Below are 17,105 nucleotides of genomic sequence, written 5' to 3'. Positions count from 1 at the left end.
TTTTTTCTTATACATAATTAAATAAACAAACAAACGTTCCAGGCTAGGAAAATACCTCATGTGGATTGTGCACCTACTGTGCCTTGCACATGACCCCACCTGCAGGGGGAAAGCTTTGCAAGTGGTGAAGCAGGGCTGTAGGTGTCTTCGTATGTCTGTCTGTCTGTCTCTCTCTGTATTTCTCCTACCCCTCCCAATTTCTGTCCCTTTCTAATAAATAAAGATAATAAAAAAAAAGTCACCAGGCACACATTACAAACATCCACTGAGTCACACACAGAAAGAACCACTAGGTATCATGGATACACAGTCATCCCGTGCACCCACACCCCCTGAAGCAACCCCACAGATGAGTCAACACACAGAGTTCTGGTGCCTAGCAAGGCAAGGTTTTTATGGTGGCACAGAGATTCATGAGTTTCAGGGCCAGTCCCTTTCCCTCCTCCAACCAGCTTGCTTTCCTCCACTGAGATCACCCCTTGAAGGAGAGAGGGGTCAGACCCTTCTCACCCCTATAGCACCAATCTGGGCAGGCTACCCTCTGGCAAAACGGAGAGAGAAATGCCTTCCAAAGGGGGTGAGTCTGGCTGATAAAGAGAGGCCTCTTCCTGTGGGAAGTCAAGAATAGCACCATTATGGAAAGGGGGTGCTGGAGGTTGAAGGTGACACAGAGGTGGTGGTGGAGAACTGAGGCTTCCTGGCCTCTCTCCCCCACCCTGAGATATGCAGAAAGGTGTGTGCGTGTGCCTGAGCGGCTGGGGAAGTCTTCTGGATTGTGAGGGGGCCCCAGATCCCCCCTCCAGATACCTGAAGTAAAGAAAGTGTTCATCTGGAAGACGGAGATGGGGACTGGAAAGGGTTCTAGTGATGGAGGGCTTTCAGGGATGTGACATTGCTAACGAGGAAGCTTGGGGATAAATTCCATAAACAGAAAACTCTTAAGAGAGGATCCTGGAATGGGGAGACTTAAGACAAAGCAGGAAATGGTGTAGGGAGAGTTAAGCAGGTGGGGTCTGGATGAGGAAGTCAGATGTGGTAAGATTCAGAACCAGAGGAATCTACAGGGTGAGGTCCAGATTCTAGAATTAGAAGCATTCGAGGCTACATTTGGGAGTTTGATGAACTTGGCTCTGAAACCAGAGGGAGTTGGAAGCTGTGAGACCTACAGCCAGAGGAATTTATAGAGCAAGGACTAGAATTAGAAGAAGCCTGGAGATCATGTTCTAGAACCAAAAGGATCTGGGTAGAATGAGAGGTAGGGTCAGGAATTGGGAGCTGTAAGATCTAGAAACAAGGAAACTTATAAAACAAGGTCTAGAACCAGATGTTTTGAAGGCTGAGTTCTGGGCCCAAGATGACTTGGAGTTATAAGATCTGGAATGGGACTCAATTGTAAATTTTGAGGTTTAGAATTTTGGGCATATACAGGATGAGATTTGGAGTCAGAAGACACTGGGGGCCAAGTTTTCACCAGAGAAAAAAGGGAGATATCAGATAAAGAATTAGAGAATTCTGGAAATTTCCCACTTCTATAGGTTATATACTCTAGAGCCAGCAAAGGTCATGAAGTCTAGAGTGAAGACAACTGGAACATGGTGTTTGGTTCTGGAATGGCCACTTATCAGATTAAGACATAAAATTCATCTTACTCCTTTTTGATGGGCACAGACAGTCTTGAGTGTAGAGAATGAAAATAAATTGAGTTCAGCATCATAAGATTTTGAACTAAAATGATTCCAAACCAGAACTTGAAACCACACATTACCAATGGAGAAGACTAGAAGCCATAGGAAGCATGAGATTGTGACATCTAGCATCAATGTAAATCGTCATCAGTCATAAGGCCTGGAGTCAGCAGGGATAGGAGCATGTTACATCTAAGCCAGGGGGATTATGGGGAGGCATCTAGAAGCAGAGGGTGTTGGAAAGTGAGTTCTAAGAAGAATCAGAGAATTCTGGTGGTTATAGGCTCCAAAGTCAGGGACAGTTAGAAGTTGTGAAGTCTAGAACCAGGCTGAAAACAGAGCTGGAGGTAGTTAGGTCCAGAACAAGGAAGAGCTAAAGACTGCGGGGTCTGGAACTCTCTGGAGGACTCCAGGCCCAAACCACCACATAGGAGGTTGTGCAGCCTCCAGCCCAGAGAGTGTTGGAGGCTGTGTGGTGTGGACTTGCAAAAGGTAAGGGAAGTTTCTCAGTCTAGAACCAGAGGAAGTCAAGGGTTGTGTGGTCTGGAAGCAGAGGGGAAGTGGAAGCTACACCGGACTGTTGATAGGAAGCCCACAAATCAAGTCAGTGTCCAGATGAGGCTGAGGGCAGTGGGAGGCCAGGGAAGAATAAGGAGGGAGAGTTGGGAGACTGAGAGCTCCATTAGAAGTTTCTGGGAGGGTGAGGTCTGGCCCAGAGGACCCCCTCCCCATTGACACCTGAGGGGCAGGGGTGAGATCAGAATCCCACATTCTTAGTAACCTGGGTCAATTAATAGTCATGAGCGGGGATCTTTCTTGATGAAAGGAAGACAAGGAAAGAAATGTGACTGTGATGATCAACCCTCCGCCAGAGCTCCAAGAAACACAGATCTGAACCCCAACCTCCCCCACCCCTCGTTACTCAAAATAAAGTCCAGGGAGCTCAGGAAAGAGAGGAGTGAACCAGTACTGAGAGCCCTAAAGAAATCCTGAGAAGAGGAGGAAAAGGGGGTCATGGACCCCCCTCCCCGAGGTCACTGAGCTGAGATCACCCCAAAGAGCCCCCAGATGGGGACAGCCAGAGGGGTAGGGGCTGAGGTAGGCCCAAGGTGGGCAGGGGGGCACTGAGAGGAGAGAGGGAGTCTTCTCCCAGAACCCCCATCCTGTGCATTGGCTGCTGGGTTGGAGTGTGGTTGAGGGCTTTCTTGGGGGGAGAAAGGAGATGGGAAGTGGGGGGCTGGCTCAGTTGGCCAAGCCTGCTGATGGCTGGAAGTGGCTTCGGGGGTGGGTGGTGTCCTCATCTGGGTAGAGAGAGAGCAACGAGGGGCCCAGACCTGTGGAGGAAGATGGAAGGTAAGTCGGGGGAGAGAAATGATCACTTGAAGAAGCCTTTCTTTGCTGAAAGCTAAGAGCAGAGCTTCTGAGATAGTCTGGTCTGGTTCCAAACAGCAGAGCCCCTCGAGCCATTTCTGTGTTGAGAATCTCAGGTGCCCAGGTTGGTGAAGGTAGTAATCGAGAGGCCTGGAGCCAGGCCAGAGAGGCAATGCAGCAGCAGAGGGTAGAATTGGAAGTGTGAGGGCCCAAGTTCCAGCCAGGGGTGGGGGGAGAGAGAAATTAGTTCCAAAGAAATACAGCTAGCAGTAGTAAAAGGTAAATCTGTTCAAATTCAGCGAGACCATGTGATGCTGCGCAGGCTTCCACTCCAAGAGGAAGCTTTGGCAAGTCCCTGTCTCCTCTGGAGCCTCTCACTCCCCCCCCCACCCCCCCGAGAAAGGAGGAGCTTCCCATTTCCACAAAGGTCTCTCAACTAGCAGGAGCACCTCGAGGGAGGTAGGGGAAGGTGGGGGTCCCCACCCAGGGTCTCTGGATTCCCTTATTGCTACTCACCCAAGGGTTCATTCATTTCCAGGAGAGGGGTGCTGGGGTTCTGCTGGTATCCTGGGGCCCTTCCACCTGTTAGGAGGAAACTCTGCCAGGGAGAGACAAACCCATCATCATCGATAGCAAAGAGGCAGGGTGCTGCAACAGTGCAGACCACAGTGGAGTTCAGAGGTTGACTAATAGCTGTGTGACCATGTCTTTTTAAAATATATATACACAGGGAGTCGGGCGATAGCTCAGCGAGTTAAGAGCACATAGTGCTAAGCGCAAAGACCCACGTAATGATCCCGGTTCGAGCCCCCGGCTCTCCACCTGTAGGGGAGTTGCTTCACAAATCGTGAAGCAGGTCTGTAGGTGTCTATCTTTCTCTTCCCCTCCTCTCTCCATTTCTCTCTGTCCTATCCAACAATGACGACATCAATAACAACAGCAATAATAACCAACAATAAAAAAACAAGGGCAACAAAAGGGAAATATATATCTACAGCACAGGTTTAAGCCCCCTCTCCCCACCTGCAGCAGTGGGGGGACTTCATGAGTGGTGGAGCAGTGCTGCAGACGTCTTTCCTTCTCTGTCTCTCTCTTCCTCTCTCTCTCTCTCTCTGCTTCTCACCCACTAACAAAAGTTAAAAGAAAAAAGGCTGCCAGGAATGGTAGAGTCATCATATAAGCAAGCACCAAGCCCCAGCAGAAACTCTGATGGAAATAAATAAATACATAAATAAATAAAGTGTTTTCATTGTGAAACAGGGAGACAGAAAGATCAACGCACTGCTCAGCTCTGACCTATGGTGGTGCCCGGGATTGAACCTGGGACCTCAGGTAGACGAGTTGGCACTCTACTACTCTGAGCTAGATCACAGACCTAGTTTCAAATGGACCACTGAAATTCCACTTGACCTTCAGCCAACCCCTGCCTCTCTCTGGCTTTCCCATATATAAAACAGAAGGTTGGAATCCACTAGGTGCCCAGGGTCTGACACATACCAGACTGAGAGGAGGCAGCAGGAAGTGCTCGGGTTCTGAGCTGGGGGCACGTTTGGGAGGCCTCACTCCCAGCAGCTCCGCCCCCTCAGCCTCGTCGTCTTCGGAGCTCTGGGCCAGGGATCTGCAGGACAGTAGGCACAGATGTTGGAGCACGGCCAACCCGGGCAGGTGTAGGCGCCAGTGTGAGCAGGAGCTGAGCGTTCACCTACAGTCCCTGAGCACACGGTGGCTCCTTCACTCGCACCCACCAAGCCATCCATCATCCACCATCCCACCTTCCCATTCATCTGTCTGCTGATCACATCCATACAAACGCCACTCACCCACACTTCCTGTCATCCACCAGTATGTCCATGCACCTGCTCACCATCCTTCCATTCAATTTATCCATCCATCCATCCAATCCATTCACCCATTCAATTCACCTATCCAATCCATCCAATCCTATCTATTCATCCATCCATCCAATCCACCCATCCACCTGTTCTTTCCCAAGAACATAATACATATGTGCACCTACCCGCCCATCCATCCACCCACCAACACCTATCCATCTACCAACCTACTCATCCACCCACCCATGCAATCCATTCATCCATCCTTACATACATATAAAGGTATAAATATACTTTCATCCATCCAACCACCCATTGACCACCCATCCACCTATTATATTCACTAATTTCCTCCCGCATTTAGTAAGATAGGCATCCCCTATACATAGCCAGCACCAAGCTGAGGGCCTTAGGACATGGGTTGTGTCTATAAAAGACATCAAGGTGGTCGGGTGGTAGCGCAGTGGATTAAGTGCACATGGCATGAAGTGCAAGGACTGGTGTAAGGATCGTGGTTCAAGCCCCAGCTCCCCACCTGCAGGGGTGGGGTGGGGTGGAGGGAGTGGAGGGAGTCGCTTCACAAGCAGTAAAGAGTGTCTGCAGGTGTCCTTCTCTCCCCCGCTCTGTCTCCCCACCTCTCTTGATTTCTCTCTGTCCTACCCAACAGCAGCAACAATGGCAACAATAACAAGGGCAACAACAAAGGCCACAAAAATGGGAAAAATGACCACCAGGAGCAGTGGAGTCATAGTGCAGGCACTGAGCCCCAGCAATAACATTGGAGGCAAAAAAAAAAAAAGACATTGAAAGGGGGCCAGGTGGTGGTGCACCTGGTTGAGCACACATGTTATAATGTGCAAGGACCTGGGTTCAAGCCCCCGTCCCCATCTGCAGGGCGAAAGCTTCAAGAGGGGTGAAGCAGTGCTGCAGGTGTCTCTGTCTCTCTTTCTTTCTTTCTATCTCCCCCTTTCCCTCTCAATATCTGGCTATCTCTATCAAATAAATAAAGATAATTTAAAATTTAAAAATAAATAACACAGAAAGAGAGTAAAGAGAATGTTCTGGAGGCTAAATATGCAGCTAAGGGAGCAAAAGCCTGCATATGCATGACTTAACCTCTTCGAAAGAGGAAAATGGACCCCCTGAAATCATACACAAAAGTGTCTCTCTACTTGTGTGTAAATGTGTGTGTGCTGTGGTGTGCAGTTCATACTTTCAGAAAACTCTCAAAGATGCCAGGACACAGAGTTCTAGATTTCTCCAACACTGTGGCAAAGGGGCATCTTAACAGGGACACAAACTGTTACTCAGCCAGATATAAATCTGACACAACGGAGAGGACCCTGGGTAAGCAGTAGGATTTAGCTACATCATGGGGACAACGGATAAAGACCCAGGTCAGTTTGGGTCAAGGACAGAGCCGTCGGAACAAATGTAGCACATGCTGGGGACAGTGGCTGTGGGCCAGGGACAGTCTCTGAACGTCCTTTACCCCCTGTCCCTTCCCTGTGGCTCACCTTTTCCGAGCCCCAGTCGTGGGGGAGGACGCCGAGGGGTCCGCTCTGGATGGACTGGAGCAGTTCAGCCGGGGGTCACTCCCCCATCGGGGCAGCAAGGAGGGCTCAGGGGTTGGGGGTGACAGGCCGTGGAAGCTTCGAGCTCGGGGCCGAGGAACGGTTCCTGGAGGCCTGCGATAGGCCCGGGGCAGCTGCTCGCTGGAGCTGAGCTGGAAGTCGTCATCCATGGAAATGTAGGGGGCCAGCATCTCCAAGTCTAAGGCATCAACGTCCTGCAGGGGGTAATGGGAGGTGACCAGCACAAGCCTTGGCATTGGGTGGGCCTGAACCAGAGCCTGGCTCCATTGCCTCTGAGTTTTGTGCCTGAGGTCAAGAGTTTGGGCCTCATAACTGGTAGGATGCCTGCCTGGCCATGTGCTTGGCCCAGGTTCATGCCCTGGCACCACATGGGAGGTGCTACGACACCAGGAGAAGCTCTCTTTCTCTTTCTCTCTCTGAATAAGACCAAGGTCTAGAGGTAAAATCACATCTGCATGAGGCCCTGGTTCTGAGCCAGAAGAGACTGAGCTTAGCTTCCTTGTCTGTAAAACGGGCATAAGAAAGGCCCCAAGGGGTTGAGCAGTAGCGGAGTGGGTTAAGCACACATGGCATCAAGCGCAAGAACCAGCATAAAGATCCTGGTTCGAGCCCCCAGCTCCCCATCTGCAGGGGGGTTGCTTCACAAGCAGGTCTACAGTTTCTTTCTCTTCATCTCTCTGTCTTCTCCTCTCTTGATTTCTCTCTGTCCTGTCCAACAATAATGACAACAATGACATCAATGACAACAACAACAATAACAAGGGCAAAAAAAAAAAAGCCTCCAGGAGCAGTGTATTGGCAGTGTAGCCCCAGCAATAACCCTGGAGGCAAAAAAAAAAAAAAAATTCTCAGATTTCTGTATAACACTCTACCTCCCCGCCCAGTGCCTACGTCTTCCTCCATTATCATATTCCAGGACCTGAACTCTCCCCCCAAAAGTTTTCCTTTCTTTTCTGTTTCTTTTTCTTTCTTTCTTTTTTTCTTTCTTTCTTTCTTTTTTTCTTGCTATAAGTCAGAGTTGATTAGTGCTTTGGCAATAATAATAATAATAATATAAATAAAAAAACATTTCCCTCTTTAAATGTTATTTATTTATTTATTTATTTATTTATTTATTTATTTTACCAGAGCACTGCTCAGCACTAGCTAATGGTGGTGCAGGAGATTGAACCTGGGACTTTGGAGCCTCAGGCACGAGAGTCTCTCTGCATAACCATTATGCTATCTACCCACTCCCTCCCAAAGTTTTTCTGAAGATTTAATTTCTTAGAGAGAAAGAGAGAGACAGAGAGAGACAGAGAGACAGAGAAACACCAGAGCACCAGTCTGCTGTACACGTCAGGGATGTGCTCCACTGCTGAGCTACAGCCCTGGTCCACAAAAAATCTACTGAACTTTATCATTTATTTTATTTTATTTTTGGTGGGGTCTTGTGCATGTCCAAATTCACTGCTATGGGACAACTTTCTCAGAGAGAGAGAGAACAGTGGCAGAACTTCCTTCCACGCCATAACACCTCCCATTGGTACTAGGATATGAGCCACAGGGAAGGCACACGCCCTGCCCACTGAGCTATCTCTCTGGCCCACAATGCTCTGTTTAAAGAAAATTATGTAGAGGCTGAGCAGTGGTGCACCTAGTAGAGCACGCATGTTACTCATCCAACTCCTCACCTGCAAGCTGGAAGTCTCAAAGTGGTAAGGCTTTAGGTATCTCTCCTTTTTTTATTTTTTTTTTGGTCTCTCACACTTCTATTAAAAAAAATTTTTTTTTTCTTATTGCCACCAGGGTAATTGCTGGAGCTCAGTGCCACCGCTCTGGGTGGCCATTTTTCTTTTTCTTTCTTTTTTTTTTTCCTTTCTTTTTTTAAATTTGATGGGACAGAATTTGAGAACGGAGGTGAAGATAGAGAGGGAGAGTGAAAGACATCTGTAAACCTGTTTCAGAGGTCATGAAACATCCCCTCTGCAAGTGGGGAGTGGGACCTCAAACCAGGGTCCTTGTGCATTGTAGCATGTGTGCTTGGAATAGGTGTGCCACAACCTGGCCCCTCAAAAAAAAAAAATAATAATAATAGCCAGTGAGATCATGAGTCACTGTGTAAGTACTGAGCTCCAGCAATAATTGTCATACTAAAAACAAACCAAAAAATTATCCACTACTTTTATATTTGTTTTACCAGAGCACTGCTCAGTTCTGGCTTATGGTGGTGCTGGGTTTGAACCTGAGACTTCTGAGCCTCTGGAATGAGAGTCTATTTGCATAACCATCATGCTATCTATCTGTCTGCCCCACCCCATCCCTACTCTATCCTTCTCTAAAGTGTAGGTATGTCAACTCAGGAGCACAGAGGTGAAGATCATCATCCCTTGTAGGTCGGCCTTACCCGAGTGATATCCAGATCTGTCTCCACCGCCTCCAGGTCTTTCCTGGAAGCCAAGAGTCTGTGTGCTGGCTCCATGCTCATGAGCAGGTCATCCGGGAGGTCTGCCTGTGGGAGGCGAGGCGGAGAATCAAGGAAAGCCCAGGAGATGTCACGAGGAAGGCAGTTTGCACGTTGGAGCTCAGGAGTGGAATAAGTGAGGGCCAAATGCCAGACAGCTGAACAGCTAAGGGATGAGTAGCAACTGCGAGTGACTTCTGAAGCCTGGGGACAGAGCCTCAGGACAATCATAGGATGTTCCAGAAGTCAGAGCCTGAGTCCAGAACTTTCAAGCCCTATATCAGTGAAAGGTGTTGGGGATCTGGCTTCTGAAAGAAGACAATAGAGCATCTAGCTGCCCCAGGGGTCAAGGGTGAGTGAGGTCAAAGGTCAGAGTCTATTTGTCAAGTGGAGACAGGGTATGGGGGGTGGCAGAGAAGGGGAGTAAGAAAGGTCAGCAGCAGACAATCTGGACCCGTGTGTCAAGGTCAGATTATCTGGACTCTGGGGGATAAACAACCACGGCTGGGGTCCACGGGGCTTCTACTGGGTGCTACTATCTTTTATTATTATTATTGTATTTATTGTATTTATTTTTATCAGAGCACTGCTCAGCTCTGGCTTATGGTGGTGCTGGAGATTGAACCAGGGACCTTGGGAGCCTCAGGCATGAAAGTGTTTTTGCCCCCACCTGCAGGGGAGTCACTTCACAGGCGGTGAAGCAGGTCTTCAGGTGTCTATCTTTCTCTCCCCCTCTCTGTCTTCCCCTACTCTCTCCATTTCTTTCTGTCCTATCCAACAATGACAACATCAATAACAACTACAACAATAAACAGCAAGGGCAACAAAAGGGAATAAATTTAAAAAAATTTATTTTTTAAAAAGTGTTTCTGCACAACCATTATGCTATGTCCCCAGCCCCACTGTCTTATTATTATTACTACTACTACTGTTACTGAAATTGACTTTTTTATGAGTGAGAGACAAAGAGAGAACTAGAATATCACTCTAGTCTATGCAAGGCTGGAGATAAACTCACAACTCTTCTCCAAAACAGAAGATTCTGGGTGCATCTGGGTGACAAGTCTAGCAGATGGAGACTTGTCTCAAGTGGCCTCCCCCAGGGCTCTGTTCTGGCTCCTATGCTATTTAATATTTACATCAATGACCTCCCAGAAACTTCTTCAAGGAAGTTCATCTATGCCGATGACATCTGCTGTGAAACTCAGGCATCCAAGTTTGACATCCTCGAGGAAACACTCACGAAAGACATGTCTCTGATATCTGATTACTGTAAAAAATGGCGACTAATCCCTAGCACTGCAAAAACGGTATCATCTGTTTTCCATCTACACCATGCCTCGGCCTCGCGTGAGCTTAATGTGCAGCTTGGCGATATGAGAATCCGGCATGAAGCCCAGCCAGTCTATCTTGGCGTTACTCTCGATCGCACTCTGTCATTTCACGAACATCTCATAAAAACTGCAGCAAAGGTGGGCGCGAGGAATCACATCATTGCAAGACTGGCCAGCTCCTCATGGGGCGCGAGCGCTTCCATACTACGATCATCATCTCTGGCATTATGCTATTCCACTGCAGAATACTGTGCCCCAGTATGGTTCCGTAGCCCCCATGTCCACTTGGTCGATTCCAAATTATATTCCTCCATGAGGCTCATTTCTGGAACCATCCGTTCCACCCCGGTTCCATGGCTGCCAGTTCTTAGCAACATCGCCCCGCCAGATATTCGTCGGGATGCGGCATCATCTAAGTTCATTTCCCACGTCTACGCTCGACCGGACCTGCCAATATACGCGGATATCTTCGCCCACCCTGTCCAACGCTTGAACCCTATGCCTACACTGAACTTCTCTGTTCCAGTCTCTTGGAAACAGAGTTGGCAGTCAGCTGAGGTAAAGAACAAACACCTCATCACAGACCCCTGCAAGCGTCAACCTGGCTTTGACCTAGTACGTTATGATTGGGCCCTCCTCAATCGCTATCGAACAGGCCATGGCCGGTGCACTGCTATGTTCCATCACTGGGGAGCCAGAGACGACCCGAACTGCCCCTGTGGCTCCAGACAGACTATGACCCACATAGTCAACGACTGCCACCTCTCCAGATTCAGAGGAGGTCTCGAAACTTTACATCAGGCTCAACCTGAAGCTGTTGACTGGCTACGGAAGAAGGGCAAACGCTAGAAGAAGAAGAACTCACAACCTCATGCCTGAGAGCCCAGTGCTCTACCAATTGCACCATCTCCAGGGCCACATCAAGCTCCTACGTCCTTCCTCCGGATTCCGGTTCCAGCCCCCGGCTCCCCACCTGTAGGGGAGTCGCTTCACAAACAGTGAAGCAGGTCTGCAGGTGTCTATCTTTCTCTCCTCCTCTCTGTCTTCCCCTCCTCTCTCCATTTCTCTCTGTCCTATCCAACAATGACGACATCAATGACAGCGATAATAATAACTACAACAACGATAAAACAACCAGGGCAACGAAAGGGAAAAAATGGCCTCCAGGAGCAGTGGATTCGTGGTGCAGGCACCGAGCCCCAGCAATAACCCCGGAGGCAAAAAAAAAAAGATTTATTTATTTACTTACATCCCTCCTCCTTTCTTAAAAGACTTATTTATTTACTTACTTAATTTTTAAATATTTTATTTAATTAAAAAATATTTATTTATTCCCTTTTGTTGCCCATGCTGTTTTATTGTTGTAGTTATTATTGTTGTTGTTGGATAGGACAGAGAGAAATAGAGAGAGGAGGGGAAGACAGAGAGGGGGAGAGAAAGATAGACACCTGCAGACCTGCTTCACTGCTTGTGAAATGACTCCCCTGCAGGTGGGGGGCCGGGGGCTCGAACCGGGGCCTCGAACCAGGATCCTTATGCTGGTCCTTGCACTTCGCGCCAAGTGCACATAACCCGCTGCAGTACTGCCCGACTCCCTATTTATTTAATTTTAATGAGTGAAAGATAGAGAGTGAGAAAGAGATATCAGAGCCCTTCTCAGCTCTGGCTTGAGGTGGTGTTGGGGATTGAATGTGGGACTCTGGAGCCTCAGGCATCAAAGCCTGTTGCATAAACCATTGTGCAATCTCCCCAGCCCAAGATGCTAGGTCCTAATGGAGAGAACTCACACGATAGAGAACCTTAGCAAGGTTGATGCCCTGAGGCACTATGGGGAAACCTGTCTGCCAGCCTTTCTTTCTTTCTCTTGAAAACAGAGTGCAAAAAAAATGGCAGGCAGTCGGGCAGTAGCGCAGCAGGTTAAGTGCAGGTGACGCAAAGCACAAGGACCCGCGTAAGGATCCCAGTTCAAGCCCCCGGCTCCCCACCTGCAGGGGAGTCGCTTCACCAGCGATGACACAGATCTGCAGGTGTCTATCTTTCTCTTCCCCTCTCTGTCTTCCCCTCCTCTCTCCATTTCTCTCTGTCCTATCCAACAACAATGACAGCAATAATAACTACAACAATGAAACAAGGGCAACAAAAGGGAATAAATAAATATATTTTTTAAAAGGCTTTGGGTGGCTGCTCAGCAGTGGGACTGCACATTCCCACAAACAAAGATTTTTAAAGGAGCCCACCTCATAGTGTGGAGGGTAGATAACATAAGGGTTATGCAAACAGACTCTCATGCCTGAGGCTCCAAAGTCCCAGGTTCAATCCTCTGCACCACCATAAGCCAGAGCTGAGCAGTGCTCTGGTTAAAAAAAAAAAGGAACCCACCTGAGAGTATGGGGATACAGACTTTACTTGTGGGTGTACTATGGAATTATACACTGTAATCTTCCAATCTTGTAACCTACTATTAATTTTTTTTAAATGTTTTTTTTTATTATCTTTATTTATTTATTGGATAGACAGCCAGAAATCGAAAGGGAGGATATGATAGAGAGGGAGACAGACAGAGAGACACCTGCAGCACTGCTTCACCACTCGTAAAGCTTTCCCCCTGCAGGTGGGGACCTGGGGCTCAAACCCTGGTTCTTGAGCGTTGTAACATGTGCGCTCAACCAAGTGCGCCCCCACCCGGCCCCACCTACTATTAATTTTTTTAAAAAAGGAACCCACCCGCAATGCTATCTCATTCCCACCTTGCCAGGCCCTCTCTCCTGACTTCCCTCTTTGTTTCTGGCTCATCATCTCAGTCTCCTTGGGGTGCTGTGGACGGCACTCAGGGCCCCCATACGTGCAAAGCACTGTGTCCTGTGTCCTACACATGGCAGGATGCGTGAGAATGGACGGAGAAACAGAGGCCCAAGCCCACGGCAGGAGGGGGAACCATTTACCGGAAGAGGACTTCGGGGGGGACGCCGGGCTGGGGGTGCGCTGAGGGCGGTGGCTGCGGGACCCCCGTCCAGAATGGGCGCCAGAAGGCGGCGGAGGTCTGGGCTGCAGTAACGGCGGGGGTCAGCGGCCAGGGCAGCCTCGCTCAGGGCAGGGGGGTGCAGGAAGGCCAGGATCCGGGGTCTGGAGGTGTCTGTTGGATACACGGGGGTGGGGTGGGGTTGGGATGGGGATACAACACAAGATACAGGCGGGGTGCACAACCCTCCCCTCCAACCACAGGGAAAAGAGCAGGCATCAGCATAGGACTAGGTGCAGGGGCCTGGGGAACCCCCATGCTGGGCCCAGAATTAGCCTACTTAGGGCTAGATTGTGGGGAGACTCCCGAAGGGGGAAGCTTAGTGAGCGCGGGGGGGGGGGGGGGGGAAGGGGGGGAGAGGCACAGTAACACTGACCACTAGGTGGGGAGGTGTTTTCACATTTGCAATGGACGCAGCTGGCCCAATTGGCAGGTAACTGGCCCAATTGGCCAGCAGGGCACAACCACATGTGGCCACTGGGCTTTGAGGCTTTTTTTTTTTTTGGGGGGGTGGCTGGTGTGACTCAAGGTCCTCAAGGAAGTTCTAAGGTCCCCAAAGGTGGAGATGTGGCTTCAAGCCCATCCTGAACTAGATGGATTGATTTGATGGTTTTGGGTTTTGTTCTGTGTCCCTGTGTTTTTGGGAGGGGGGTGGGATGCTGCAGTTCAAACCCAGGACCTCAGACATGCAAAGCATGTGCCCTACCATTAAGCCACCAATCACTCAGAGCTAGACAAGCAAGGACTAGATTGCCAGCGGAGAAAAAAAAAATGAGGCCTGAAGGACACAAGGTGGAGGGCTGGATCAGGATTGGAGGGGACGGGGGAGGAGAAGGAAGACTAGGGAGAATCAAGGCTGCTGGGAGCCTAAGGGCAGTGGAGGAAGGAGTGAGGAATAAACTGAGGGTAGAGGGCACTGGGGAGCTATGGTAGAATTCAAAGCAGAAATGTATGGAGATAGAACTTGACACCCTGGGTTCCATCCTCAGTATGCAAGAAACAAACAAAGCAGAGAGCAACAAGACTGAGCAAACATCCCAGGATCACAGGACAAAAGGGAGATCAGAAGAAGAGAACAACATTCTGGGCAGAGCAAATTGCATGTGCAAAGGCCCTGGGGCAGGAAAGGGTCTGGCGTGCCCTGGTAAAGCAAAGGAAGTGGCTCACGGAGTAGCTGGTGATGGGTGAGTTCTTTGGATTTTTTCCCCAAGCTTCTTAGGGATGAAACCCCACCCGACCCCCAGCCAGGCCCCATACCAAGGCTTTCCCCAGGATTAGGGGTGTCCTTCTGAGAGGGGGTGCCCCTCTGAATGGGTCTGCGAGAATGTCGCTCCGTTTGTTCCAGGGACAGCACCACTCCGGTCTCTTCCACACGGCTGGGGTACAGGGCAGAAAGGGGAGTGGGAATCAGGGAGGGCACTTGGCCCCAGCCCCTCAGACGACATCGGAGCCCCCTCAGTCTTGTCCAGGGGCTGGAGGGCATCGCGGCGGAGAGAACAATTGGCCACATTTACTTGTTTCTTTTTTTAAGGGCTTAAGTTTTGTGCTGAATGCTTTGTATTAAAATAGCACTTAAAAGAAAGTTTTAGTTTGTCTTCCAAGCTCCCTCTGAAAGACAGAAAAAAGAATCGGCATTTAGCAGAGCCTGGGTAGAAAAAGATTGAGGGGCTGGGGGAAAGGGGGTAGGGAGGGGGGCAAGGGGCAGAGGGGCAGAGGGAGGGGAGGTGGAGGGGAACGGAGAAGGGCGGAGGGAAAAGCTCAAGAACGAAAGATTTTCTTTGCAGCGATTCACTTAAAATCGCCTTCTTATACCTCCAGGGATGACACATGTCTACTTTGCATCTCCTTCTGCTACCAAATATGAAGACTTCATGGGGGTATATTTTTACAGAGATTTTATTTATGAAGCATCTATTCATAGATACTTTTCATATTCAAGGGAACAGACTTATAAATACAGTCTTATGTCCCACCCTCCACCACCACCTCCCTCCCTCCAGTCTCTAGCCCAAATGTTCCCTTCCCAAATGGCTTCTGGGAGAACTGGTGTGGGGTAGGGGGAGGGGAATGCCCTATTTGCACCATTTGCATAACACTAGCCTGGACTGAAAGGGGGTGGTCTTTTCACCAACTCCTAGAGAAGGTACAACCCTTGTCTACCCTTGCCCAAACACTTTCTGGGTTGGAACCACCCCAATTTTGACTTGGACCTCAACCACCTCATCTGTTTTGGAAAAAAAAACAATCAATCACACACATACTAGACAACTTGGACCCTGGTAAAATTGTGCAGAGCGCTGGGGAGAAAGCAAAAAAGACTTTCCTCAATGGGTGGGGGTAAATAGCATAATGGTTATGCTGATGTCCCAGGTGTAAGCCTTACTGCACCACCATAAACCAGAGCTGATCAGTGCTCTAGTTAAAAGTAAATAAATAAATGAAATAATTTAAAAAATAATTAAGAAAAAGACTTTCCTCAATAAAATGCCATTTTGTTGTTTTTTGTTTTGTTTGTTGTTTTTTAGGGTTATCACTGGGGCTGGGTGCCAGCATTACTACAGCATTCCCAGTGACCACTTTCTTAACAGAAAGTGAGAGGCAGAGAGAGAGGGAGAGACAGAGAGAAGAAGAGACATCTGAAGCACTGCTTTACCACCTGTGAAGCTTCCCTTCCTTGCCGCTGGGAACTGGAGGGCTTGGACCTAGATTCTCCTGCATGGTAACACATGCCATTTACAGGGTGAGACACCACCTGGACCTGGTTTCCATTTTGAAACAGAGCAATTAAGGAAGGTTGAACATATAAATAATTAGTTACAAACAGTCTTAAGAGTTCTGGGTTAAAAATACAATATATCGGTAGTCGGGCAGTAGTGCAGCGGGTTAAGCGCATGTGGCACAAAGTGCAAAGACTGGCATAAGGATCCCGGTTTAAGCCCCCGGCTCCCCACCTGCAGGGGAGTCACTTCACAAACAGTGAAGCAGGTCTGCAGGTGTCTTTCTCTTCTCCCTCTCTGTCTTCCCCTCATCTCTCCATATCTCTGTCCTATCTAACAACGAAGACATCAATAACAATAATAACTACAACAATAAAAAAATACAATATATCAGGGGAGGAAATGGGGAGACTTGATTTTTTTAATAAGGGCTTAGGAAAAGGGACCCTTCAGGAAGTGACATCTAGACTAAGACCCAGCCTGATTCTGGAGAAAGGGGAGGAGGAAAAGGAAGAGAGCATCCTGAGGAAGAAAGAGGAGTATGTGCAAAGGCCCTGATATTTGGAGTGAGAAGGGGAGGGAGGCAGGAGGTAGGTCACACAGGGCTTGGGGAGCCATGCTAAGGTCTTTGGCTAAATGATAGTGACAGGAACAAGAGCTCAACTGGTAGATGACCTTGCCAACATGTCCTGGAACCTCACCTCCCCAAAGCCCTACCCCACTAGGGAAGATAGAGACAGACTGGGGGTATGGATCCACCTGCCAACACCCATGTCCAGCGGAGAAGCAACTACAGAAGACAGACCTCCTTCTGCACCCCAAAAAGACTTCTGTTCCATACTCCCAGAGGGGGGGAAAGATAGGGGAAACTGGGATGGGGGTAGATAGCATAATGGTTATGCAAAGAGACTCTTAGGTCTGAGGTTCCAAAGTCTCAGGTTCAATTTCCCACACCATGATAAACCAGAGCTGAGCAGCGCTATGGTAAAAAAAAAAAAAAAAGAAGAAGGAAAAAAAAGGGAGTTGGGTGATAGCACAGCGGGTTAAGCGCACATGGCTCGAAGCACAAGGACTGGTGTAAGGATCCCAGTTCAAGCCCCCGGCTCCCC

General features: G+C 48.9%; 1 protein-coding gene across 7 annotated transcripts in view; it reads right to left on the bottom strand.

The window, feature by feature from the left end:
- Positions 1-367: 367 nt before the first annotated feature.
- HIF3A (hypoxia inducible factor 3 subunit alpha) overlaps positions 368-17,105 on the bottom strand; it is a 41,030-nt gene continuing 24,292 nt past the window's right edge. For 6 of the 7 annotated variants that reach the window (XM_007532212.3, XM_060186095.1, XM_060186093.1 and 3 more), the window contains 7 exons: positions 14,537-14,655; positions 13,203-13,393; positions 8,870-8,974; positions 6,406-6,677; positions 4,554-4,674; positions 3,573-3,654; positions 368-3,019 (listed from right to left, as the gene is read on the bottom strand). In XM_007532212.3, coding sequence (XP_007532274.1) covers positions 2,928-3,019; positions 3,573-3,654; positions 4,554-4,674; positions 6,406-6,677; positions 8,870-8,974; positions 13,203-13,393; positions 14,537-14,655 — 982 coding nt within the window. In that variant the 3' untranslated portion in view covers positions 368-2,927. The remainder of the gene's footprint in view (positions 3,020-3,572; positions 3,655-4,553; positions 4,675-6,405; positions 6,678-8,869; positions 8,975-13,202; positions 13,394-14,536; positions 14,656-17,105) is intronic. The other variant, XM_060186094.1, reaches the window with a different exon arrangement.

Source organism: Erinaceus europaeus, chromosome 2 (assembly GCF_950295315.1).
Source record: "Erinaceus europaeus chromosome 2, mEriEur2.1, whole genome shotgun sequence".
Taxonomy (NCBI): Eukaryota; Metazoa; Chordata; class Mammalia; order Eulipotyphla; family Erinaceidae; genus Erinaceus; species Erinaceus europaeus.
Note: the sequence above shows the minus strand (reverse complement) of the source record. Positions and strands in the feature narration are given on the sequence as shown.